This window comes from Protopterus annectens, chromosome 1.part0 (genome assembly GCF_019279795.1).
Source record: "Protopterus annectens isolate FY-2018-M chromosome 1.part0, PAN1.0, whole genome shotgun sequence".
NCBI classification, from domain to species: Eukaryota; Metazoa; Chordata; order Ceratodontiformes; family Protopteridae; genus Protopterus; species Protopterus annectens.
Window position 1 is genome coordinate 472,935,175 of NC_056725.1, and position 27,861 is coordinate 472,963,035.

Genomic DNA, 27,861 nt, shown 5'->3' on the forward strand with positions numbered 1-27,861 from the left:
TGAATTGTTCCTTCAGGAAAGGTTACATATGTAGTGAGATTCCAATGTCCCTGATCTGGGGCCAGAATTTTGTTCTTTTACTCATAAAATTGGTGACTTTTTGAGAAAAGGTGGTGTTTTTACAATCACTGCTACTGACAATCATTATAATTACAGATTTACTTTACTTGCAAAAAATGCACGCTAATTTGGTGACTTGTTACTCTCTAAATTTTAAGTCAGTGTTACCAGTATTTAAAAAGTGTCCTTCATTTGGGGGCTTTGTCTGCAGGAATACGATGTTGAGAGGTGTGTGTCTGTCAATTGGTCCCTCAGTGTCTGTGTGTTTGTGTAAACATTTACTGCTCCATTCTGTATCAACTGCAGTAAGTAACAGATTTTGTTGCTTTGGCAAGTGCCACTTGTAGGAAGCAAGATTGCATGAATCGTGTAACTGACACCTATGTTACAAAAGCTAGCCTAATGGCTAGGTCAATGAGTATTACTAAGTATCACTACAGGATTCCAGATGCACATAATAAGGGGAATCACTCCTTCTTTTCAGACCTGCACCAGTAGTCTCCTGGGATGTCATCATGTGGAATGTTTGGTATCATACTTAAAACAGAAAAAAAGTAGATCACATGAAAATAATTCACTGACAAAAAAGCCAAACTACACTACAACTGACGTGCATCAACGTGAGTACAAAATAGGGACGAATCAGGATGAGTCACCATTGAGGGTAACACTTCTGGGATGTGTCCCATAAACTTACAGAACATCCCAGAAGTGTTTAGTCATTGATGGTTGGCAAAGGATAAGGTGACAGCTGCCTGTCTGGCAGAAGTGAAATTATGGTGGGGTGAAGTGGACAGCCGCCCCAGGTGCAAAGTCTTAGGGGCACGATTGGCAGACCCAGTCAGTGTTCCGTGCATTACCAGCACTGAATGCCATTATTACATTTGCAGTCAGAATTGAAGTGATACTTTGCTCTGTGTTTTGCATAAATTGTAGCAGCTGCTTGCTACAGTTAAAAGAAGAGAAGAGCTTTTTTTTCTTTGCTCCTCAAAGCTGAGCTGAGAAAAAAAAGTTGTTTTTTTTCCCCTGCTCCTCATCTTAAAATTAGGAGGGTATTCCAGACTGGGGGATGGGGTGCAAGTATAGCTAGCTACACCTCTGCTCTCTGGTGCTAGGATTAGGAATGTCACTAGGCCCATTAGGTCCCAGCTATACCCCAGACAGTTATGGCCTAATATTTCCATGTGTAGGGGTGAATGATCTTTGGTCACTCTACCTTCTCAGAGAGGAGACTTCCACACCTAGGACATCCATTGTGGCCATACTCTTTCTAGATGTGGGCCACCAGCTTTGTAAGAAATTAAGAAACCATTGCTATGCTGCCAAGCTAATAAGGGTTTATTTTCTCATTTATTTATTTTTTTTATCCACAGTTATCCTTTCACTTGGGTGTTTATATTGTATATGGAACCTATACCTCTGCATGAGACACAGACCTCCTGGTTCATCACCAGGGACTGTGTGAAGTTCGAATCCACTGTCCACTTTTCTCACCAGCAACTTATGACCTTCATTCTGTGTTGCTGGATTTTCTATCCCTTAGTTTCCACTTTCAGCTCTGTAACTGTGCAGATCACTTAAACACAAAAGTGTTTCTGAGTTATCCTGAAAGTACCCACTTGTGCTTAGCGGATCATATGCTGCCCACTGACAAATTAAATAATAGATTCAGTCCTGTGCATGGATTTTCTGCTGGTTCACATCTCAGATTATGTAATGTGTCTAAATGTTTCATTAGATCTAGATCTGACTGGTCAGCATGGATGTCTGCAATTTAAAAGGATTTACGGCCACATGGAAAAGTACTGTGTCTGTACAGCTGAATATAGTTTATGGTAAACAAACTAATTTAGCTGCTATGAAAAATAATGTAATCTATAAAGGAAACATGGGATAATTACTTTAGTATTCCTTATTGCACTCGAGTTTTCATTAAAGAGAAAAAAGATCCCTGAAGTCTCCGGTATTAAATTATACAGTGGTCTAGAATGTGAAAGATTATTTCCTCTTTCATTTTTAGTTGTAATTTTTGTGGTACTAAAATGAATGTGCAGATAATTTATTTGCAGACTTTCATAAGTAAAATATCATACAGCAGTCAATCCGTGTACTGGTTGATATACCTGTGCATATGATTTCAAACCCCTTTTTTTAATCCATTTTTATTTATTTTTTCAAAACCTTATTTACCAGGGATGGCTTGCTTGCAAGGCACCTTTTTTTTTTGGGGGGGGGGGGGCAGGATCATCTTCTACCATTTTTTTACAGTCAGAGAAGGGGGTTGATGCTGACTGAAGTCATATATATTACTCAGGGTCCCAAAGTCAGATGGCTGAATCAGTCAGCTTTTGACATTTGAGCTTGTCTGTATCTTTCTTAGATTTGCAGTGTGATATGTATTGACCACATGAAACTCCAAACTGCTGAATGTAAAAGCAGTGAGGGCTAAGAAGGGGAACTGCAATTCTGAGTACATTTTGCCAATCTGACTGAGTCGTGTGTCTGTATACATTTTTCATATGGCTTGTGAAGCACCCATTTCATGTTAGTTAATAGGGTTTTGATTAGCTGAAGTACATCTCAATGTCTAGTGTACCTTAAGTATCGTCCCAATCCCATGATTTGGATCTTGGTTATCTAATAACCACTATCACGCACATGTGTTCATGGTAATTGCAACAGTAGCCATAGGCTTGTCATTTTGGCCCTGAACTTGTCAAATATTAGAAACCAGCAAGGATTCATTCTGATCATTAGTTGAAATTTAATTTATTGATTTGTTAGCAGACTAAGTGAATTTGTCACCTGTGACTCTTTTCAGCCACAACCCACTCCAGAATTGCACAGGTGAATGCAAAATGTAAATATATGTACAGAAACACCCTCAGGCACACACACACACACACACACACACACACACACACACACACACACACACACACACACACACACACACACACACATGGAGAGAGAGGGAGAAATTTTTAAGTAATGAATCAACTAGCATGCTTGTATGATGTGGACAATTCTGGAGTACTAGGAGAAAACACACACATGAGGAGAATATGCAGACTGGACAGAGACCATGACCGTAGGTTGAGACTGATCCCCAGGACCATGCAGCTTAGTCACTGAGTCAGTATAATGGCAAAAGATGGTGTGAGTATAATAGGTTGGAATAAGATAAGTAAGATTAGGACGAGCTTTTCTGAAATGGGATTGTTTGGGATGAAATCATTTGTGATGAGCTGGTTTGGAACGTGGTGGGCTGGGATAAGAAGGGCAAGAAATTATTAGACTGGGATGTGATAGATGTAGGTGATGCAGGACATAATGGATTGGGATGAAATGTAATAATTAGGAATGGAATGAGATGAGATGGGTTACAATGAAATAGAATCAGAACAGATGAGTTAGGATTATCTATGATGGGCTTGGAGTGACAGGAGGTGGAATAGTTGAGATAGGTTAGTTTGAATGAAATGGAAAGAGATGGACTGTTCTGATATGAGCAGGTTAGATTATGATGGATTTGAGTACATGAGTAAGGTTTGGGTTGCTTTGGCAATGTTAAAGGATACAAAGCGATTGGAAAGGTGGATTGAACAGAATGAGATATAAAGTCTTAAGAAACCATAATTTAGACTGGATTCAGATAAGATGGAATAAGGGAACTTTACAAAGCAACTGGTACAATAAGAAATTATGTGAGGATCTCTGCAAGATCTCCCTTTAATGCCATTGGATAGTAGCCTTGGTATGTTTCTCGGAGTGTAGACAATATTAGTTGATATGTAGGTTTCCTTTGTTCAGGGAGATTGGAGAATTAGAGACTAGTGAATTAACAAGTGAGTGAATAGCTATTTAAGGGTGGGACTATAGGTAAAGTCAGTTCAACTTTTGTAAAATGAGGAATTCAGGAATTCTCTCCTAATTAAGATGAAGTTTTCTGAGGAAGTAATATGTTCTGCTTCATATGCCATTTGCTGCCATCCCAAAATTTCAACCTGTAACTTTATCAGCATGTAAACAGAGATGTAATACATGAGAGCACCAATTAAAGGGTATTTCAAATTTCCATGAGCAGAAGCATTAACTTCTGGAAAACCAGGCTCAGGCATTAGTAAGTAATAGGTTTGCAGTTGCTTGCCTTTCCAAATCTGTATTTAGTATTATGATGTCTGGGTTCTATGCTATGCTGCATATTTAAATGTAAGCTTGAATGATAACGCTGCAGGTCTAGTCCATTTTCATGCACGTCCTTCAAGCAAACCTCTCTAATGATCCTAATTTTGCCTCATACATTTGCTCTATGTTTCCTACTTATTATTCAAAAAATACACATTGATGCCAAACCTATTGTTCTGTTACATTTATAAGTGAATAGGAGTAATATTTAAAATTGTCCTGATGTTGGGTGTTTGTCCTCCCATTATTTTAACTTTATCTAGAATTTTTGAGCATATAAGTTGAGAGGTATGCCTACAGGGCATGGAGAGTGTCTGCAAATGGCCAAGCCAGTCATTAACATGACTAGCCAGAGAGCTCAGGCTTATCAAATATGGTTGCTTTATTGTGGAGTGCTGCCAAGACTGCATCTTGATGTTTGTTCATCTCCACTTAGTGGAACTTTACCAGCAGTTCATGACACAATGCATTGGTAGCAGAAAAAAAAGAACAGCTTGTGTTTTTGTGTAGACAGTCCTAGCATTCCCAAAAGGTCATGAAACACACACAAAATTCCGCTCCCAGTCTCTCATGATCCTAGTTAATGATGTCAGTAACAGGAAGATTTCTGAATATTTGGTGTGTGCATGTCTCTGTTTATTTTGGGGGAGGCATTATAATATAGCATGTGAAACTGAAGGGACTTAATAATAGCTAAAAAGATCTAGGCAAATATAACTAATACCTAAATAGGGAAAAAATCTTTAATGCATTGTAATAACTAAAATATTGTTTCAAACTCTGTATGCAGTAGTAAAGGGTCTATATTAGGAAGTCGGAAGTTTAAAAGAGCGAACACGCTTTCATCGACTGCAAATAAGCGAAACCACAGAATGTCGAATGGCCGGAACAGCGATTTTTTTCCCAGGGAAAAAAATTGCTGGGCCATTGTCGGGACTTTGCCTTTTCCTCCACTGTGTTGCAATCTTGGAGTTGATATATTTAAGTAGGGGGGCCGAATGACACAGCAGTATGATTTTTTCTGTGTCTGCTCTTCAAGTGCAGGAACGAATTCTGGTAGTCTGAGAGAAAGTTGGGAAGGCCAGTGAATATCTAATGAGGGATGCTTTCTCTCTCTGGATAGACGGGGAGATGCACAACTGTGGTATTAAAATGTTATTGTAGCACCTTTACAGGAGGATGGGGTCAAAAGTGTTAGGAGTACTGGCAAGGTGGGTGACAGAGCAGAAGCTGGCATGAAGTTATTCTGTGTTGTGGCATGTCCTACTCTTCCTTAGGAAAAAATCAAAACTGAAGTCTCGTGGCAGTCACATGACTGGCCAGCAGCATTTTGATGTCACAAATCCAGACTCCATCTATACTGGCCGTTTTTGTCATGGTCTTAAACCTCCAGTAATTAAATAAATCTGCAGACCTCTCCAAAGGACCTAATCTACTTATGGAAGCACTTTGAGTACACAGTGATTACAGAGACAGGATACAGTTAGCTAGGGAAGGAAGCAACAATACACTTGGAAGTGTAACATAAGTTATCAGTAAAATATTACTACCAAAGAAGTAGAGAATACAAAAAACACTGAAGTTTTGAATATGTCTCAGTAATTTTCAGTGATTCATGCTCTCTCTCGTTCTCTCCTTTTCTGTTTTTTTTTTTTATTACAGTGTGGAAGGGGACACTCAGGGCAGCGAGACAGGAACGATAGTGGACAGCCCAAACAACCCACCTCCAAACCGCTCTAATGCTGAGATAAAGCCGGAACATATCTACGACCACCCTTACCCCACTGCACATACAGCCTCCTCTGGATTACAGTGGTCTCAGCGTGCACGCTTACAACCTGCTAGTGTGGCCTTACGCAAGCAGGAGGAGGAAGATATCAAACGGTCCAAGGCCCTCTCTGACAGCTATGAATTATCTACAGATCTACAAGATAAAAAGGTAAATATTGTTATTTTTAATGTTAGTTTCCTACATTTTTACACAAGTTTCCTCTAGCTCCATTTTGGATGGTGGCTGGATTGAAGTAAAATGTTTGCCTCTATGTAGCTAGAGAATCCAACACTGCATCTAAAAGTGATGAAAGTTATTTATACTAAGGCACTTCATGCCCACAGCAATTCTGATTTTTGCCATCAGACAAAGTGCCTTTGTAGTCATCCCATGTGGGAAGAATTGAGTGTTAATTTGTATAGGTCCTTCATTTTATTGTATTACATTATTTTATTTAAAATTAGCTAACCAGGTATGTGGGCTGATCAAGCTGATCCTTTTCAGTGGCAGTTCAGGTTGCATAGTGACAGTTTACAATTTTACAGTAATCTGTTGCAGCATTTTGCATTTTTTTTAAATCATGACAAGTGCTAAACACACAATGGAAAATACAGTGTGTTTACTTATTTGCAGAGGGTCAGATTTATAGAAATTCATCAAATGTAAATAGAATTTAATTAGTTAATTGAATGCAAAATGGCATAATATCTAATAGACGCACAAAGAAAATGAGTGTATTGGCACATTTGTGAAGATATAGCAGACTAGTTAGATTTTAACATCATTTGAAATAGATGCAGTTTATGGAATGCTCAGACTTAGTTGAAGGTGTTGGATGTGTAAAATAAGTTATTGTAATGTTCAGAATATGATAATAGCAGAATGTTAGTTACGGGGGGATATGTTTAGTAGATGGAGGAGACTAACAGTTTGGAGTTAGTTGGCACTTAGATTGAATTCTGTACTAAATATCGTGTAAAGCAGTTGCTTGTAAATTAATTAAGAATTTTTATAAGCGTGTCTAGTGAAGGCTGGTTATGACGCTATTTGGAATGCTATTCCATACTGCTGGACTGAGTTTTGTGGATGTATGTTCAGTAGTGTTTATGCTGGATTGTGGTCTGTTGAGATTGGGAGCGCCTAGTATTTGAATGTTTAGGGATTAAGAGGTTATTGTTACTCTTAGTTTGTTTGCAGAGGGAGGACAGAAATCATTATTAATTAGGTTATACAGGGTGGTTACATGCAAGTATGTAGTACTCCCTTTGATAGGGAAGGTGCTGGTAATGTCACTGGCTGGTACACATCTGAAAGTTCTTCTAATGGTGATATTGTGGGCAACTGGTGTTATTGGGGACTGTTTTCTAATTTAGAGTTGCTTTTTTATTATTATTGCCTTTCTAGTATCTGGGGTAGCATAGCTGGCAGATTTGAAGGTTTATTTGAGTTTTTTGAGGGCATTAGAGATAGTTTTGTCGGTGTGGTAGCCAAAGATATATATCAAAGTAAATAATTTTCAGCAGGGAGAATTCTGTTGTTTTATGGATCGGTTAATGTAATTGGGTGTTTATGCCAAGGCATTGTGGTGTGTCAAGCAATATGGTGTTTGCTTTGCCAGGATTGACTGCTAACGCATGGGAGTGAGCCCAAACACAGAACTGAGTACATTGTTGCTGGGGTTGTTTTTGAAAGATGTTGCTGTTTGTACCTGGGATGAGCAGTAAGACGTAATTGGTTCACTGGTTATTTTGTGATGAGGGAGATCCATGGGTAAAAAATGTATAAATATTGAGAATAGTACTGGTCCTTAAATGGAACCCTGGGACACTCCTGAAAACAGAACACTGGCTTTGGATTTGCAGTTCTTGTACTTGGCTGTCATTTGCCTCTTTTTGTGTTAGTTTGTGAAACATCTAGTAGTTGTGCTCTCAAAGCCTATAGCTGTGATTTCTGACAGAAGTAGATCAAGGTCCACAAGGCTGAAGGATCTACATAGGTCAATCAACACAACCCCTCTAAGTTTACAATTATCAAAGTTATTAAGGATATAGTGAGGAGCTGTTTAGAGTACTTTATGACAGACAGATTCACCAATAGTGTGCGCAGTTCCTGCTAGGACAAAGTACACCTAGAGCAGTCACTGTATTTCTTGAGGGCAGCAGTCTCCTGCTCCATAGTCACTGGCTCTTTGTGAAAGGTCCGAGACATTGTAGCAGCAGTGTGAATCTCTTTCTGAAACACATACAGCAGTTTCCTTTTTTGGCCCATAGATACTCAGCCTGTTAAGAATCTAAAACAAGAACAATTCTTCCAGCCCATTTCCAGTGAGAAGTGTAATACTTTTTTAATGTACTTTTTATTTGTGGTAAATGAAATATGCAGTTGAAACAGCAATAATCTGTACTAAAATTGTGTACAGTGTCTGTATTGGCCCTTGCAGCCACAATTTATATTCCGTATTGTAGAATGCTGTGTTTCACTGACACATGGACTGAGACAGCAACAGAAACTACTAAGCCTTTAGAAAAAATGATTGAACATTTAAAAGAATCTTATAAATGCACTTGCAACATTGACAAAGGCTGGTATAGCTTATCATTTCACTGCCCAGCTTAATCTAGACTATGCTTCTTTTTGTACAGCATTTTCCACTTCTGAATTAGATGCATTCTCGTAACGAACATACGTAAATACTGAGGAATGCCATTAAATAAACTATTTTCTTGTTACACCAAACTCCTCCCGCTTACTGTTTCTCCTTCCTCCTCTTCCTCAGTGTACATATTCCCTTCTTAATCAACAGCTACTATCGTCTTTGTTCTCTGTTTCTCTCTTCACTTCTATTCTAAGGCATAGACCTCACCATTGTGATATAATCCCTACTAGGAATCAACTTTATGCAAAATTAGTTCTTTATTGTATTGTATTGTTAAGATTAATTTTGTATTTGTATCACTGTATAATTTGTCATACTTTCCTTATTAAGTACTTTTTGCTTTTTACTTGTGCTGCGCACCTAGATTGGGGTTGAACAGGCTGTTAAGAGCACCCCACCCACCTGATTAACAACTTCAAATAAATAAGTACTGAAAGAAACAAAAGGAGCAGTCTTCAATTCTCTGCATACCTGGCATGTGCCTGCACCCCTACCTACCGTAGACTGCACTTAGCAATTCTGAGAATAAAGTAGCTGCCAACTTCCACCCTAAGTACTGCATGTGCCATACCATTACAACATAATCCTGTAGTGTGCTGAGGCTAACTAAAGACATGGAATTTCAACTTTGCTTACAGTGACATCTACAGGTAACATCTGGTACTGACATGTATTTATTTATTTATGTATCTATCTATCTATCTATCGCATTTGTTTACCAGGAAAGTCCACTGAGCCTAAAAGAGCCCATTTTCAGTGGAGGCCCGGGGATAAAAGCTCCAGCAAGAACACAGATACAGAAAATATTAAATATTAATTGGTACAAAAGTAGATACAGTGTTACAGATAGTGATTACAGTAATGTATACAGAATATATACATAAAAGCAGGAATTTTGTTGGTTGGCAGATGAATCCAATCAGAGAGGTATACACAGAGATATATTAATCAGCGTTATTGTACCAGTATCAACAAGTGGTAAAAAATAATAATTATAGACAAAATATCATCAGTCAGCAGTAGCAAAAGCACAGGCCTTTAGCTGTTATATAAGGAGAAGGAAGAGGTTAGGTTATAGAGCAGGTACATAGCCAAGAAGAGTTGAGATGATTTTTCAGTATTTATTTGAAGGTGGTGGTGTTGCCTGTGTTTCTTTCTCATTTTGTTTTGTGTATTTAGTTTCCATTCCAGCCAAATCTACAGCTTCAGTAAGTCATACTGAGCAGACCTACAAAAGGAAGTAATGTCAGTTCACAGATATGCAGGATATTCTGCAGTAAGTCCTGGTTGACATTTCTAATTACAAAAAATAACAAAAAAAAAAAAGGAGTCAAAGACACAAGTAGCTGCTGTATATTAACCGTTTACTGGTGCTTCTGCTACCTCGGCCAAATTGTCTTCAGGGAATAACTTTTACACCGTCATACAGCCTTTATAAATATAAACAATTTACATCTTGTAATTAAATAATTGAAATCAGTACAATAATTACACCATTCCCATGCAACAAAGTGGAAACACCCATAAAACTAGCCCCATCCCAGTTAAAACAGTGATATACATTTTCAAACATTATCTAAACTTTAAAATTGCACACTGAAAGGCTAGTTAGGCTGATGGGTCTATATGTCACATGGCGGATTCTGGCACCTGACAAACAACTAACTGTGACTTTCTCCTTATCCAGCCTGGTGAGAGGCACACCTGTGTGTCTCACAATGGAGTCTCCTATGACTAATATATTGGGTTTATGGTTAGCCCTTAGTGGTTGGGAGACACTGGTGTGTGGACTATGCATGGTATGTGGTGTAGAGGGCTGTGGAGTTCTCATGTGTTTTTGCCTCTGAGATCTCCTTTGTTTGGCTTTGTTTTTGTTGAGAACCTCCACATAAATGGGTGCGTGTTGTGTAGTTGTGGGTGCTGTTTGAGGTGTAGTGATTGCGTTGACAACCTTCTCAGTGCCAGATATACTGGCTTGTGAGGGAGAGAGCATAGACTGTAGCTTCTTTATGTAATTGCATCTCCCCAAATTGTGTTCCTAGATGGTAGTAGTAGATGGTTGTCTGTGTACATGAGGCAGTTGCTACACCGTCCATCCATATTTGTCAGAATCTGAGGGAGAGAGGCCAAGGAGAGCTAAGGGGTAGGCCTAAAGCCCAAGTGCTTAAACCAAAACTAAGAGGCTTAGACTAACACTTAAAATTTAAACAGGCTAAAAACAAGCAGTAATAAATGCAGCAGGGAAGATGGAATTGAACACTTTAGAGAACAAGTAGCAGAAAAACCAAGATGAACAACTTGAGACATACCTCCCTGGAGTTTATGAAGAGAGACATGATTGAGTTTGCTGAATATGTGTCCCAGGCAGATATGTCCCTAGCCTTAAGCAGCATTCTACCGTCACCCAGAATGATGCCTCAATACAAACAGAAAATGATTGACTTTAACAATTGGCTTAGTTTCTGCTGTCATTCCAGGGGGATCCAGTGCCTGACAGCCTGGGAAGATATGATTGACAGACGACACTGCTTTGCTAGAGATGGCCTGCATCTGTCTCACTTGGGCTTCAGGCTTCTGGCAAAGGCCCTTGCCTCCTCCATAGTTCTTTTTTTAGGAAAAGTCATGAGGTCAGTACTACCAACATAAAAATCTCAACAAAATGCAAATTAAAGGTCATGCTGCTAAACACTAGGAGTCTAAACATAAAACTGCACTCATTGCAAGCATTCTTAACCCTGGAAGATGTTGACATTTGTGTACAGAAACCTGGTTCAATGCTGTGGAGAGCATCCCAACCTCACCTGGTTACTCATCCTATCATACATTCAGACCCCAAAATGTGGGCAGCTAAGCCAAAGGAGGTGAAGTTTCAATATGTATTAAAGACACACACACCTCCAGGCTGGTCAAACAGTATAATGCACAGGAGACACTCCAGGTGCAGTTAACCGTTGACAAGACCCCTATTCAAATTATAGCTAGATACAGGCCAACAAATTTGACTCAAGATACCCACTCCACCTGTCTGGACCTCTTTAAATCTATCAATACTCAACCCTTTACCCTGATCCTGGGGGACTTTAATTACCCAACTATAGAGTGGACAAACCACTCATGCCAGAACACAAATGCCCAGAGATTCCTCAATTTTATCATTGCAAATGCCTTGGAACAGCTAGTCAATACCCCCACAAGAGGTGATAATATCTTGGACTTGGTATTAACCAACATGAATAACCACTGCAGCTCCCCTATGGTGTCATCCTCCCCGGTAAGATTCGACCATAAACGGTCACTTTCAAAGTCACCATCTCCCCTGACTCCCCCCCCCCCCCCTCTAGCTAGGGGCAAACAAAAAAACTTCTCCAAAGCTGCTTACAACCTCCTAAAGGATGGTATAAATAGCTTCACAACCCCCTCCCCCACTGTAGGAACTGGCACCAATGCCCAAATCTACACCGAAGTACTTTACAAGCATTTATATAGATGCATGGAATCAGGAATACCTGCCAGGATAAAATCATCCTCCGCAAGGAAGAGTAAACCCATCTGGTGGACTCCTGCAATAAATAAACTATATAACAAAAGGAAAAAATTGCTGTCCAGGACCAAGAAAGACCAGGTGCCCAATTAGAAGCAATCTCTCCTTAGCCTGAACAAGCAAATAAGAGCACTAGTGAAATCCTCTAAAGTCAGCTTTACTCTACAGGACCGCAATTCTGTACTAGGTGTTTTTCTCCTATGCTTAGCCAATACCAATGAAATGAACACTGAGAACTAACGCTAATATTGGGTATTTTAAACTTCTTCCTTAACTAGAGAAAGTATATCTTATTAGAGCTATCCACTGTGTATTGCCCCCATTTACCTACTGCCTCTTTAAAAGACCAACCTTTAAGTAGTCATACGGTTCTAATCTTAACAGCTGTGCATTAAATGTTTATCGACTGAATGTTCTTATCAATCTATATTTTTGTTCTCACATTTCCTAGTATTATATTGCATAAATATATATTTAGAAACTGCTTTTCTAATTAGTGTATCACCCTATGTACAAAGTGTTTTAGTAACCAACTGTTTAAGTATAAGTGTACTAGCATCTGAAATTTGCTCTGTAACAAACACACTATTTGCCTCACCTTCTTCCTCTCTTTCTCCGCTAGTTTATTAGCCCGACTAGGTGGACCTAACAAAGCTCCTACACATCTGCCTCTACCCTCACTGAAGACCAGAACTTCTCTCTACTAATCTCCAACCCTTCAAACATTTGTGATATCTTCCCAAACTGACTGTGAAAGTATGTCTTATAGCTACATGTTTATTATTAACCATTTAATCTATGTATGCTAGTCTAGCTACCTGTCCAGGTCTGCCAGCAGCCAACAGCCCATGTCCGCATCTCTATACTAGCCCAGACTCTCATACAATACCCTACTCATAGATACTATTGCATCCTGTAACTTTGTTTTCCTCAACCCCACTCCACTATTTCCCCATTCTAATCTGTATACCTTTGCTTATTATTTCTTTTGGCCACTAAATGGCATGCTACTACTATCCTATTTGCTGCCTTTGATTCATTTTAACACTTTCCATTACCTTACGTGTCCTGTACATGAATCTCCTCTCCAACCTACTTACTTCTCACTTTCTCTCTGGACCCTGCCAAAACATCCTTCCATTATACTCAAGCACTCCAAGCCAGCACCCTTTCCATAGTTTAACTTTAAAACCTCAGATAATATAAGTTCTTTTACCTCCTACATACTTACCTGCTGTTTCCCTTACCTTATAGATTGTTTTTTGTCACTGCCACAATACTCCTTTTGTCTCTTCCCGCTCCGTTCGCCCTTCGGGCTCACTCCGCTCCCCTCCCTGCCCCCAAATCTCACCCACCCCTAGCACCTCTACATTGAAACCCTCATAAACACACCCCCTTGCTTCTCTAAACCAACTACACATTGTTACTGTATCCACCCCCTAAAATAGTCTCCTCCCTCCTCTACCCGCCTACTTACCAAACTATACTCCCACTATCCTCTCACGCAAACCTATTACATTCTCAATTATCATGCAAAAGCAATTTCATCCTTTACTAGTCCTAACTTTCCTAACTACACTTATCTCTACCTATCTCCTGACCTCCTATGAAGGACCCCTTCCCTATACTCTCACATTCCCTCACAAACAAACACTAACATCTCCCCTAGCTCTATCCACATATCACAATTCCATCTGCACTACCTCCTACCTTCAACCTAAATATCACCGTCTTTCTCACATTAAATACCCAACTTTTAGCCTCAAAAAACATTTTGACTACTACTTCAAAACTCCTCACTATTACAACCCTATATTAACCCACGCATTAATAGATGGCGACATCCACCCTAACCCTGGACCTAAGCTATCCCCACCACCCAGTAACTGCCACCACTTTAAAATCCAACCAACACCTCCTACTAAACCCCCCAAATCACTCTCAATTGCCCATTTAAACATACGCAGCAGTTGTAATAAAATACCACTAATTCATGCTCTCCTAGATGTCCAGCAGTTTGATATCCTCTGCCTAACAGAAACATGGCTTAAACCTTCAATACAAGATAACGAAGTTATCCCCCCAGGTTACAATATTCTAAGACAAGATCGCTTAAAGAAAAAAGGTGGAGGGGTTGCAATTCTCTATAAATCCGGATTGCAAATAAGTAAAGCAAGCTACACACCACCATCGGACAATAATGTTGAAATAATTATTTCTAAACTTCAGCTCAATCCCCATAAAACAATCAACATTATCTGCACCTATCTTCCCCCAGGTAAAAACCTTACTACACTAGAACACCTACTAAGCTGGCTTTCTCTAAATCTTCTACAAGAAACAATAGTACTAGGTGACTTTAATATTGATTGGAACTTATGTAAACAAACCAATCCATCCACCCTCATTAACCTGCATGGCTTCTCTCAAACCATTAACTCCCCAACAAGAAATAACAAACCTAATAATAAAGAAAGTATCATTGACTGGATACTAACAAATAGTCCTCAGCAAAAAATATACAACTGGAACCCTCCCATTTGACCTTAGTGACCACTTGCTAACATATATTATCAGGCATAAAACAAGTATGACCATACCTACCCAAGTCAGAGTATCCCGTAACAAAAAATTTTTTGACCCCAATCTGTTTCTAAATGAACTTAGGCAAGTCAACTGGTCACCCCTTAAATCTCTCCCCATAGATAATGCCATTAGTCTCTTTAATAACTCTTTTCTAACAATCCTTGAACATCATGCACCTACGAGTGAAATACGAGTTAAATCTAAAACAGCCCAATGGCTCTCAAACATTGCAAGGAATCTAATCCTTAGTAGAAATAAAGCTTGGGCTAAATGGTGAACCACAAAAAACACAACTGATCACCTTATCTTTAGGCAACAAAGAAATATGACAAAAAAGCTATACTGCAGGACAAAAAGAACTTCTATACTCAGCTACAGCAATCATCCCTTCACCAACCAAAAAAATTCTGGAGTACCATTAACATGCTAATATCTCCTGGGAAAGTGGCCACACCAAATCCTTTAGGCTCAAATCCTGACTGCCCATTACAAACAGCTAATGACTTTAATAATTTCTTTACTTCCGCTATATTAAAGCTAGCAAACCAACAAAGCCCCGATACCTCCAAACTATCAAGCCCAAACCCAATTCCTCCGCCATTTCACCTCAAACCCATACCCATCTCTTATATAATGTCCTTACTTCAAAAATTAAAACCCACAACCCCCTTAGCTGACAAACTACCAGCTGAATACCTCCAACTAGGTGCAAAAGCTATTGCCTACCCCATCTCTATAATGATTAACAGGACCTTAAAAGAAAGTACAATTCCATCAATCTGGAAAATCTCACATATCATCCCTCTTTTCAAGGGAGGTGACTCTAATGAATATTCCAACTTCCGCCCCATAGCATTACTATCACCTCTTGCAAAAATAATGGAGAAATGTATCCACAAACAGTTACTTAACCACCTATTAAGCCACAATCTCCTAGTTAATTGCCAACATGGTTTTCGGCCATTTCATAGTACAACCACAGCCTTACTATCATTTACTGACTCTATTAACAATAATCGCAATAAGAATACTCTTTCCTCAGCATTCTTTGTAGACCTGTCTAAAGCCTTTGACATGGTCAATCACCAACTACTCCTCCATCGTTTAAAGTCCCTCTCCCTAGACAATTCAACCTTAAACTGGTTTACATCCTATCTGGATAATCGAAAACAGGCAGTTCTTTGGCACAACCATCTCTCTGATCTCCTTCCCACCTCTATAGGTGTCCCTCAAGGCTCTATCTTAGGTCCTCTACTGTTCTCCATTTTTATAAATGACCTTCACCTAACCACTTCTCTATCAACTTGTATTCAATATGCAGATGACACTTCTGTCATTTGCTCAGCCTCAACACAGTCGGAACTTCATTCCCTCACACAAAAAAACCTTCTCAACAATAGAACAATGGTTCTCAAATCACTGTCTCCTCCTTAACCCCAAAAAAACAAAACTCTTGCTTTTTACACCTACTCACTTGTCTCCCTCCCCTAATTTTACTCTTATATCTAGTAATGGTACCCTTATCTCTCCAGACCAGAATACCAAACTCTTAGGCATTACAATTGATAATCAACTAAAATTTGATACACACATTAACGCTACAATAAAATCTACTAACAGAAAACTTGGCTCTCTCTAGAATCAAATCCTTCTTAACTCCTGAAGCCGGAACTACTATAGCTAGAACCACTTAATTTCTACCCTATTATATGCCTTCCCCATATTTACTAATCTTTCTAAGTTTAATCTGAACAAACTAGCTATAGCATATAATAGTATTTCCAGATTTGCCACTAACTCTCCATATAGGACTCATCACTGTCACAATCTAAAAAAACTAGGCTGGCTTGAACTACCCCACCTAATCCAGCTTAACCAATTTACCATTGCACACAATGCCCTTTATCACCCTGACAACACTCCATTGCTCTCTACCCTCATAAAACCTTACACCAATCTGAGGAACCTACGCTCCTCTAACAAAGTATTGATTCATACCTCCTTATCTAATAACTTAGCAGGTGACTTTATATTTTCCAACTCAGTTAGAAAAATTTGGAATCAACTACCGCAGCACCTTACAACCCTAACATCACTCCCACTATTTAAAACTAACCTAAAACTATTCCTATCCAACCACTGGCTCTGCTCATGCAAAAACCCTGACTAATCATCTTCATCAACAAGCCTGACTAATCTTCTTCATCTTCATTTCCTTTTTTTCTCTTTTATTTGATTCACTAACTTTCCTTCTTACTTAATAAATCTAGACTACTAGATTTTCTTCACCACACTTGATTCTGATATTCCCTCTACTAAATGACATATATCTTAAATTTTCAACCTCTAACGAAATTGCTTTTAAAGTAAACAATGTTCATAACTCCTATATTCTCCAGTACTACACTATTCTGTATTCAAATGACTTCACATCCTGTTGGAGTGTTACTATTCTATGTTTTTCTTCTGTATATTTTTACCTGTTTAGAAGTTTTGTAGCAGATCATTGGCTTAAAGTTCTGTGTTTTTTTTTGCATATTACTTGTATAATTCTGATATCTCGAAGTTTTGATATTTTGATATTTTGCTATAATTTTTTATCTCGTTAGTAGTATTGTAGTGGAGCTTTTCTCCTCGGGCCTCCACTGAAAATGGACATGTATCCAGTTGGACTAGCCCGGTAAACAAATGTAAAATAAATGTAAAATAAAAATAAATAAATAAAGTCCAAATTAGCCACATGTACTAGAGACGCTCGTAAGGCCTTCTTCACATATGTCCGCAATCTCAAAGGAAGCACCCATATCTGTTCAGAACTGGTGGTCAAGGACAGCACATACACAGATGCTGTAGATATAGTGAATCTACTGGCTGACAGATTCAGTGAAAACTTCTCCCCTCTGTTCCCGTCATCAGTAAATCAGGACATCTCCAGTACCTGACCCCCACCCTTTATCTCTAGGGAACAGGTCATCACTGCCCTCTTAAAGGCAAAAATTACAGCCTCCATGGAACCCGATAACATCCCAGGCTGCATCCCACATGAACTCAGGCATGAACTTGTAGCACCATTAGGCACCCTATTCAAGCAAATCCTGAGTACCATCTTTTTCCCAGCTGAGTGGAGAACAGCCACTGTCATCCCTTTACACAAAGGTGGAGTGCCACTGATCCAGGCAATTATAGCTCCATCAGCCTTACTAGCCTGATCTGTAAGGCCATGGAACGGATTATCATGGACCTCATTAACAGGGACATTAGCAACCTCCAAACACTCGACCCCACACAGTTTGGCTTTGTGAAGGGGAGGTCAAGTCTGTTAAATCTGGATGACTTCTTTGAGACAATCACCAAAGCCATGAATGAGGGGGAAGATGGTGCACACCACCAACCTTGACCTGGCGAATGCCTTCGACACTACTCCCCACTCGGGCATAATCGATAAACTCTTTCAAGTTGGCATCAATCCATATGTTACCAGATGGGTGGTAAACTGGCTCACTGATAGAACCCACCTAATCAAAATGGAGGAAGCCACCACAAGCAGTAGACCTCGTAATGAGTGGCTTACCCCAGGGATCAGTCTTGGAGCCTCTGTTATTCGAGATATACTCCTCTGAGGTGCAGGCCAAAACCAGTGTGCTATGGCTGACCAAGTTTGCAGATGACTGCAAGCTGGGCGCAGTCATCAATTCCCCAAGTGATATGGATGTCCTGCAAGAGGGGCTCACCCAAACAAATGACTGGTGCCAGAAACATGGCCTCAAGCTGAATGCCAAAAAATGCATCATCATCCCCTTTGGGGAGAGTGACGTCCCCACATATTATCACATTAATAACAATGTCCTAAGTACAGAATCAGCAGTGAGGGATTTGGGCACCAGGATGATAGCAACCTGACTTTTAACCACCATGTTGCTTCCGTTGTTTCTGCATGGCCCACCTCATAAGTAAGGGTATCTCATCCAGGGACAAAGAGGTCATAAGATCCCTGCATTCTTCCCTTATAAGGCCAATTATTGAGTACAATACCTCCTTCGGCATGTACCTCTCAAAGCACATGCAGCAGCTGGAGAGACCACAGAGGTTCCTCACCAGGAAAATCCAGGGCCTCAAACACCTACCATACACAGATGGGCTAAAAGTCCTGTCCCTCTACGCAGTTTCATACAGACTCCTCAGAGGTGACCTCTGTCTGGCATACAAAGCAATCTCAGACCCCGCCTTGATGGGACTGCTGCTTATCCACAAGTCAAGCTCCACTCAAGCAACCTGTACTCGCGGCCTCAACCTGGTCTGTGATATCAATAGGACTTGTTGGCGGGACAGATTTGTGTCCCAGAGACTCCCCCATCTGTGGAATAGACTCCCTCTCCACATCAAGCAGAGTACCTCATTATCCCTTTTTAAGCTCAACCTGGATAACTTGATGGGAAACAAAAAATAAACTCTTGGGATTCCACCTGTGTCCCTGCTGGACAGGGGCTCTGGGTGTTGACTTGTCTAAACATGGGATAAACTCTTGGCTAGGCTTATAAGGGCCTCAGGGCTAATAGCCTAGTAATCTATGAAATTTAAATCTAAATTTATACCAATAGATTGTAAAGTTCTATAATTAATAAACCTAGGTTCTATTTGTAGTAAAGTGTATGCAAAATCAGTTCCCTATTGTTATGGGGTTTAGCTAGGACAGTAAAGAAAAAAGTACTATCAGATCCCACATGTACTGAATGAAATGTTGAGCAGCAGGACTGTCTAAACTGCAGTTTGTAATATCCCCTAAATGCTCTAAAATCCTCTTTTTAATCATTCTCTTAGTTTGTCCCACATACCATTTAATAGATGTGTACATCCACATCCTATAATGTATATTACTCCACAAGAACAGTGATTAAACTGATCAAAGGCTATGTACCTTCTTCCATTCATTTTATTGCCTAGATACCTACACCTCAAGGTTGGTGGCAACACACGATGCATCGGAGACCATCCAGGTGCAATTAACCATAGGCAAGACTGCTCTGCAATTTGTAGCATGTTACAGGCCACCCTCTCAAACTCAGGAACCTCACATAGCTTTCCTGAAAACACTGGAGGGGATAAATGTATCTCCAAACACCATCATACTAGGTGACTTCAACTACCCGAATATAGACTGGGATCACTACTCAAGCCCCAACACTCTAGCCCAAAGGTTCCTAGAGTTCATAAACTCAAATGCCATGGAACAACTAGTCACCATCCCCACAAGAGGTGAAAACATACTTGATCTCATCATCACGAACATGGGGTCACAATGTTCAACACCGGAAGTATACCCCTCACTGGTGAGATCAGATCATAAACTAATCTCACTGGAAGTCCACATCCGCCCCCACCTGAGATAAAAAAGACCACAGTGAAGAACTTCTCAAAAGCCGACTTCACACTTCTAAAGACTAGTGTGGTCTCTTTTAAGGCCCCCGAGCCCGCGGAAACCATTACTCAAGCCGCTGAATCACTTACAAATGCCTTCTACCAGCACCTACAGGACTGCATGGATCAGGCAATCCCAAACAAAACAAAGACTCTTTGTACCAAAGGCAAGCGTCCAGTCTGGTGGACCCCAGCCATAAACAAGCTCTACAACAAAAGGAGGAAGCTACTACAAGATAGAGCAAAATCCCTAAAAGGTAAGACACCTTTGATCATTATAAGTAAAAAACTACGATCTCTCATAAAATCATCCAAGGCAAATTTTGAGAGAAAAATCACTAAGGACTCAAAAGACAATCATAAGGCCTTCTTTGGCTATGTCAGAAACCTGGGAGGAAACTCACAGATATGCTCAGAATTAGTTCAAAATGATGTAAAAATCACTGAACCTACAGACATTGCCAACATACTGGCTGACAGGTTCAGTGCAAACTTCTCCCCCCCCAAAAGGAGAGATATCTATACCAGAGGATTGTAGCCCCCCAAACATCTCTAACGCTCAGGTGAGAACTGCTCTCTCCAAGGCGAAAACAACAGCATCCATGGGACCAGATGGTGTCCCCGGTTGTGTGCTCCACGAACTCAATGAGGAATTAAACCCGCAGTTAGGACAGCTGTTTAATCTTAGCCTCACCTCAGGATATGTACCCAAGGAGTGGCGTACGGCAACTGTGGTCCCACTTCACAAAGGCGGTGCCTCCACCGACCCTGGAAATTACCGTCCCATCAGCTTGACAAGCCTGATCTGCAAAGCTATGGAGAGGATCATAATGGAACTCATAAATAAAGACATAGGGACTTGCAGACTTTGGATCCAACCCAGTTTGGCTTTGTCAAAGGCAGATCATGCCTTTTAAACTTGGTTGACTTTCGAAACAGTCACCAAGGCCATTGATGAGGGAAAGGCAGTCCACACAGCCTACCTCGACCTGGCAAAGGCTTTCGACACAATACCCCACTCAGGTATCATTGAAAAACTCATCAGCTTAAATGTAAACCCATACGTCACAAGATGGGTAGCAAACTGGCTAAGTGACAGAACCCACAGGGTCAGAGTTGCTGGCGCCATGTCAGACTCAAAGCCTGTCACAAGTGGTGTCCCACAGGACTCTGTCCTGGGCCCACTCTTGTTCGGCATCTACTTTTCAGAAGTACAAGCAAACACAGGAGGGTTATGGCTGACAAAATTTGCAGATGACTGCAAACTGGGTGCCATAGTCGAGAACACATCTGACACAGATATCCTTCAGAAGGGTCTCATAGAAACGGATAACTGGTGCCAGAGCCATGGACTAAAGTTAAACACCAAAAAATGCATAGTCATACCCTTCGGGAAAAACAAGGTTATGCCTAGCTACCATATAGGTGGCAATCCACTGAGCACAGAAGAGGTTATCAGGGATCTGGGGGCCCATGTTGACAGTAACCTTTCGTTTGACACTCACGTTGCCAAAGTAGTTAGGAAGACCTTCTACATTGCCCACCTGATCATGAAGGGATTCACATCTAGATCAAGGGAGGTCATCGTCCCCCTGTACTCATCACTCATCAGACCGATGATTGAGTACAATGCCCCATTCAGAATGTATCTGACCCGACACCTGCAGCAACTGGAAAGGCCCCGAACGTTCCTCACCAAAAGGATAAAGGGTCTCAAAAATATGTCTTATGCTGCCCGACTGAAGGAACTCCAGCTCTATTCAGTCGCTTACCGTCTGCTCAGAGGTGACCTGTGCCTGACATACAAGGCCATGTCCAACCCAGAATTGATGAACATGCTTCACCTCAAAAAATCTAGATCCCTCAGAACTACAAGGGCGGGAGACTTAAACCTTGACACGGTTATTAATAGGACGTGCTGGAGGGACAGATTCATCACCCAGAGACTCCCTATGCTGTGGAACAAAATCCCGGTACATGTGAGGCAGAGCACCTCACTGGCCTTGTTCAAGAGAAATCTTGACCAATGGATGGGAGATCGCAGATATACCCCAGGGATTATCTCAGTGTCACTGCTTGACAGAGACACAGCAAAATAATGGGCATAGTATCCTTCAAACTAAAGGGGTGGCGAAAGCCACAAAACTCTGGGCTAGGCTTATAAATGCCCTTGGGAAGATAGCCTAGTATGAACCTATGAACCTATGAACCTATGAATTATTCCACAAACTTTAGACCTCCTATAGGGAAAAGAGCCCACGTGGGTTCCCCCACCTTGTGGCTTCCTTAAATTCAAAATTTATTTTAATTTCAAAAACCTCCCATATGAAAAAAGTTATTCTTTTTGGAAAAATCTTACCTATCACCTAGTTATTTACAAGAGACACATAGATTACTTAATTTTTATTTGCAAGGGGGACATGAGTGAATTTGAGGGATTCATGGAAGAGTTGAGTAAGAATTATTTTGGTTTATGATTTACATACAGGCTGTATAGTTAGGTTATGCATTTTCTTGACATGTAGACAGGTGAAATGTAGACCATATATGAAAAGTACAGCTGTGAACAATTTCTTGTGTGCAGACAGCATGCATCCCTCACATTTATTGAATTTATTACCCTATGGGCAATTAACATGAATTTTGAATAACACGTCAGAGAAATCACAGTTAGAAAAGAAGTTTGGTAAAGTGAAAAAGAAATTGTTGAGTAGGGGGTATTCTATGAATGTTATAACTAAGACTCAGGCTAAGCTGTTGAGGGGTGGCAATAGGCATAGGATTTGGACAAGCAAGAAACATCCAGCCAACATCCAAGGGATGAATTGGAGAACAGTGAGAGGAATATCTATTTTGTTAGTAGATTTTCTCAGTTTTGGAATTTGTTGACAAGGGTAGTTAAAAACTTATGGCTTATTATTTGTCAGGATGAGGTGATAGGTACGTTTTTTCACCAAAATAATAACTTTTCATATGGGAGGTTTTTGAATTTAAAAGAAATTTTGAATTTAAGGAAGCCACAAGTGGGGGGACCCACTTGGGCTCCTTTCCCTGTAGGAGGTGTAAAGTTTGTGGAATAATGAAACATTTAACTGGCAATAAAACTAATAGAAAAAGGTACATAGTCTTTGATCAGTTTGATTGACATTCTTGTGGAGTTATATACATTACAGGATGTGGATGTACATCTATTAAATGGTACGTGGGGCAAACTAAGAGAATGGTTAAAACGAGGATTTTAGAGCAGTTAGGGGATATTACAAACTGCAGTTTAGACAGTCCTGTTGCTCAACATTTCCATTTAGTACATGTGGGATCTGATAGTACTTTTTTCTTTAGTGTTCTAGCTAAACCCCATAACAATATGGGGAATTGATTTTGCATATACTTTACTGCAAATGGAAGCTAGGTTTATTATTAATTATAGAACTTTACAACCTAATGGCACGAATTTAGATTTAAATGTCAGTGTGTAATTTTAAAGTTTAGATAATGTACGGAAATGTATATCATTGTCTTAACTGGGATGGGGCTTTTTTTGTGGGTGTTTCCACGTTGTGTCTTTGGCTCCTTATTTTTTTGTTATTCTTTGTATTTATTGGTGAAGTGTTGTTGCTGTCATGACATTTATAATTCTAATAATGGGGTAACTGTTAGATGCACACTTAAGTGTTGCTTCTGTACCATGGCAATAACTCCTCATCTGGAGTGCTTGAAATACAAAAGTAGTGGAAGACCACATATGTATATTATGTAAATAGTGTGGGAAGAAATGGCCAGGGAATTGTTACGGCTAGGCTTGTATAGACCCTAGGGCCGATAGCCTAGTACCAACCTATGAACAATAAAAAACCCACATAGGATTATTTGATTTGTCACAGTGAATATTAATGCATGCAATAACATTCCCATCCTGTGATGGATCAGATCCCCATACAGGATTAGTTCCCTTGATTTGTGCCCACTGACTCTAAAGATAGAATTCTAACCCTGCCCCCCCCAACACACACACACACACACACACACACACACACACACACACACACACACACACACACACACACACACACACATCTGGATAAGTAGGTAATCACAGAGAGAATTAATGAATAGCATTCCCAGTTCCTCCAGTACAGTGAATCACTGAATCATTAATTTCAGCAACTGCAAAACAGTCTGACATGCCATACATGCAGATGTTATTTCGTCTTTAACAATTGCTCATTTCAGTCTTTTCATGATTCTGTTTGTTAGTCAGAAACACCTTAAAAATATTTTGGGACAGGAATATCTGTGACTTTCTAACTGGTTTGAAAGTTCGATCATCAAGCTTACAGCATACTGACCTTCAAGAAGCTTAATTGCCACCCCAAGCTGTTGTATCTTTACTGTCAACTCTTAACTACACTAGAGGCAGAGATATATAAAAGCACAAGTTTTAAAGTTGAAAGGAAAATGGCCTACTATGCTTTTCTAAGTCTATAAGATATTTACATTGTTTACACAGTACCTTATATCCCAGTTTTCTGTCTTTAGAGGTAACTCCACCCATTTCGTTCCTACGCAACCAGACTGTAGGTAACAGTTCAGAGTTAGAGGCATCAGGTCGGTTTCCTTCCAGCTCTGCAAAAAAACTTCACCTGATCTTCCTTTAGGCCACATACAGCAAAGACCCAAAATGGCATCTAACCGATCCAAGAATTATGATTCTAACCCACAGTATTCCTTCTACTGAAGGAACTAATTTCCTGACTTCCTGATTGTGGGCTCTACTCTTTTGTACAGCCCTAAAAGTCAGTTTGTTTTCCATTACCCTGTTTAATTGAATACATGACCTTACTAATTCTTGTGATGATTTTAAAGTCACAAGTTACAGTTTACATGCATTTGAAGACATAATCCACCCTTTCCAAATTTTACACAGGTAAAATGTTACAGTATACATATGCATGCTTGTGTATGTGTGTACTGCGTATAATATATATGCACACAAACATATATATATATATATATATATATATATATATATATATGTGTGTGTGTGTGTGTGTGTGTACATACATGTGTGTATAGCTATCAAGCTGCCTACAAAGATAGATAGATAGGTATAGATATAGGTGTATTCATGTATATTAAATACACCCACTTTGACGCACTAAATATCAGTGTCTTTACTTCAAAACTGCGTATGTTGACAAAAAACTATACATGCTCCCAGAAGCAGCCTTGGCATATGCCAAAAAAAAAACAAATAAAATGTTTTTTACGGGGGGCAAGCCCCACTGCACACCCTATGTGGGGAGCTGCACCCACACATCCCCTGATAATTATACCAAAAACAAAAAATGTTTAGTTCCAGCAGATATGAACAAAGACTAATGACCACAAAACAACATCTGAAGTCTATAAAGTCAAACAGCAACAACTGTACTGCAAATAAACCACTATTCATACCTCTCAAGTGTACCTCATTACAAGGAACATTCCTCATTTTGGGTCTTATAAAGCCCATGTTCCTCAAACTTCCACACTGAAAGGGTCTGTCACACATTCAGTGTTATGAATTTTTTAATTGTTATCTTTGGTAAATAGTGTTAAATCATACTAATTCATCAAAAGAAAATTTTAAATGTTTAACACAATAGCTCCACGGCCACTGCAACCCGGCAACCAACCAACCAAGTAGTGTCAAAGTAGAAGCAAAAACTGAGGAACCAAACAGAAATACTCTCCCAAATCACAATGAATTTATTGTACGACTTAGCGCTTTCACCTTACAGAAGACTCTGAAGATGCCTTGTAAGGTGAAAGCGCTAAGTCGTACAATAAATTCATTGTGATTTGGGAGAGTATTTCTGTTTGGTTCCTCAGTTTTTGCTTCTACTTTGACACTACTTGGTTGGTTGCGTGGAGCTATTGTGTTAATTATCTTCGTTAATACCCCTTGTGGGTAAAATTTTAAATGTATATAAAGTAGCACATTTAACCATCCTGTGAGCTTCCTAGTTGAAGTTGTTAGTAAGCTGTTAGGAAGTGTTCTACATTTTGCGAACTTGTGCCACATTATGAGAGGCAGTCTTCCTCATTTTGGAAATGGAAGGTTGAGAGTTATGCCACTGTTTAATGAATACATTTAGTTAGGCACTTTTGTCCCATACAATTAGTAGGACTTCATTGGAACTAAAAACAATGAATATACATCACCCTCTTTAAAAACATTAATAATAATGTGACAAATGTTAACCAATCAAAAAATAAAATTCATTAAACTGTCTGAACTTCATCTGTTTACCTAAGTCTACCTAAGTCTAATCAAAGAATGAAAATTAGAATTAAAAAAAACTTTATAAATACAAAATCAAAGTAAAACCAACTTATAAAAATATCATGTTTTAATACATTTTCTGTCCACTGCACCTCAGCAAGTCAGATCCTATTTACCTCAGCTTAAGCATATGAAAAATACAAATTGAATTGTTAATGCCAGGTGGTCTTGGGGCATTTGTCCTAAGTTGCCATATTGTTTTTCTCTGGTTCAAAAGTCCTTTCCAGTGCCCTCCTCTGTCTTGGACATCCCATCTTCTCTAAAATGATCAACACAAATCAATCAAAATTTTGGCATTCACTAGAATGCTTTGTTAATGCATTCTTAAAATCTAATTTGCTAATGCAATAATGTTGTTGTTGTTGTGTCTTTTGGCTTTTCCCAGTTAGCGGTCGCCCCAGCGGAACTCCAGTCCGCTAATGTTTGGTAGTTGATTTTTACGTGCCAAGTTACCAGCCCTGACGCACAACCTTCAACGAAGGTACGCCCATTCACGCATGTCTCCACACAGAAGACGCTCTAGCTGAGAATCAAACCAGACAGCGTCTGACTGTGAGGCGACAACGCTACCGCAGCACCACCACCGCGGGTTGCTATGTTGATAAATCCTATTACATAAAGGGATGTCAGTCATACCTATATAAAAAGAGGGACGTGTTGCACAGGTAACCAGGAATACCATGGCAAACATATAACAATTACATCTTTCCAGTTTTATCCACATTAACATTTTGTTATATACCTCCCCTCCACTAGTAGTATTAATATAATGGCATTGACTGCAGTTGCCACATTTCCCAGTGGATTTAGAACTGTTTGTTCTGACCCCTATAGGTCTCTCCAAAATATTTTTGATGTTGACCTCTTACTGTATATGACCATTGGGTCCGCACTGATCAAATCAAGGGGGATGTTGAGTTGTTCAAAAATCTTCCAATGTTTCCTCAAAACCCCACCTATAGCCCAGCCACTGGGGATGCACAAGCCAGTGCATTTCTTTGTGCTGGTCCCAAGCCCGGACAAATGGGGAGGGTTGTGTCAGGAAGGGCATCTGATGTAAAATTTGCCAAATCATACATGCAGAAAACAGTAGAGAAATACATACCGAATCGGTTGAGGCCCAGGTTAACAACAACCACCACCAGTACTGTTGGCCAACAGGGTGCTGGCGGAAATTGGGCTACTGTTGGCCGAAGGAGGAGAAGAGGGGGAAGGCATGCCCAAAGGCAGATAAAGGCTAGAACTGTGATAGTGAGGGTCAGAACTTTGAATGTTGGCAGTATGACTTTTATAGGGAGAGAGCTAGCTGATATGATGAA

General features: G+C 39.9%; 1 protein-coding gene across 5 annotated transcripts in view; it reads left to right on the forward strand.

The window, feature by feature from the left end:
- IQSEC2 (IQ motif and Sec7 domain ArfGEF 2) overlaps positions 1–27,861 on the forward strand; it is a 575,830-nt gene that overhangs the window by 256,769 nt on the left and 291,200 nt on the right. For all 5 annotated transcript variants that reach the window (XM_044060579.1, XM_044060614.1, XM_044060605.1 and 2 more), the window contains exon 2: positions 5,911–6,187. In XM_044060579.1, the coding sequence (XP_043916514.1) occupies positions 5,911–6,187 (277 nt within the window). The remainder of the gene's footprint in view (positions 1–5,910; positions 6,188–27,861) is intronic.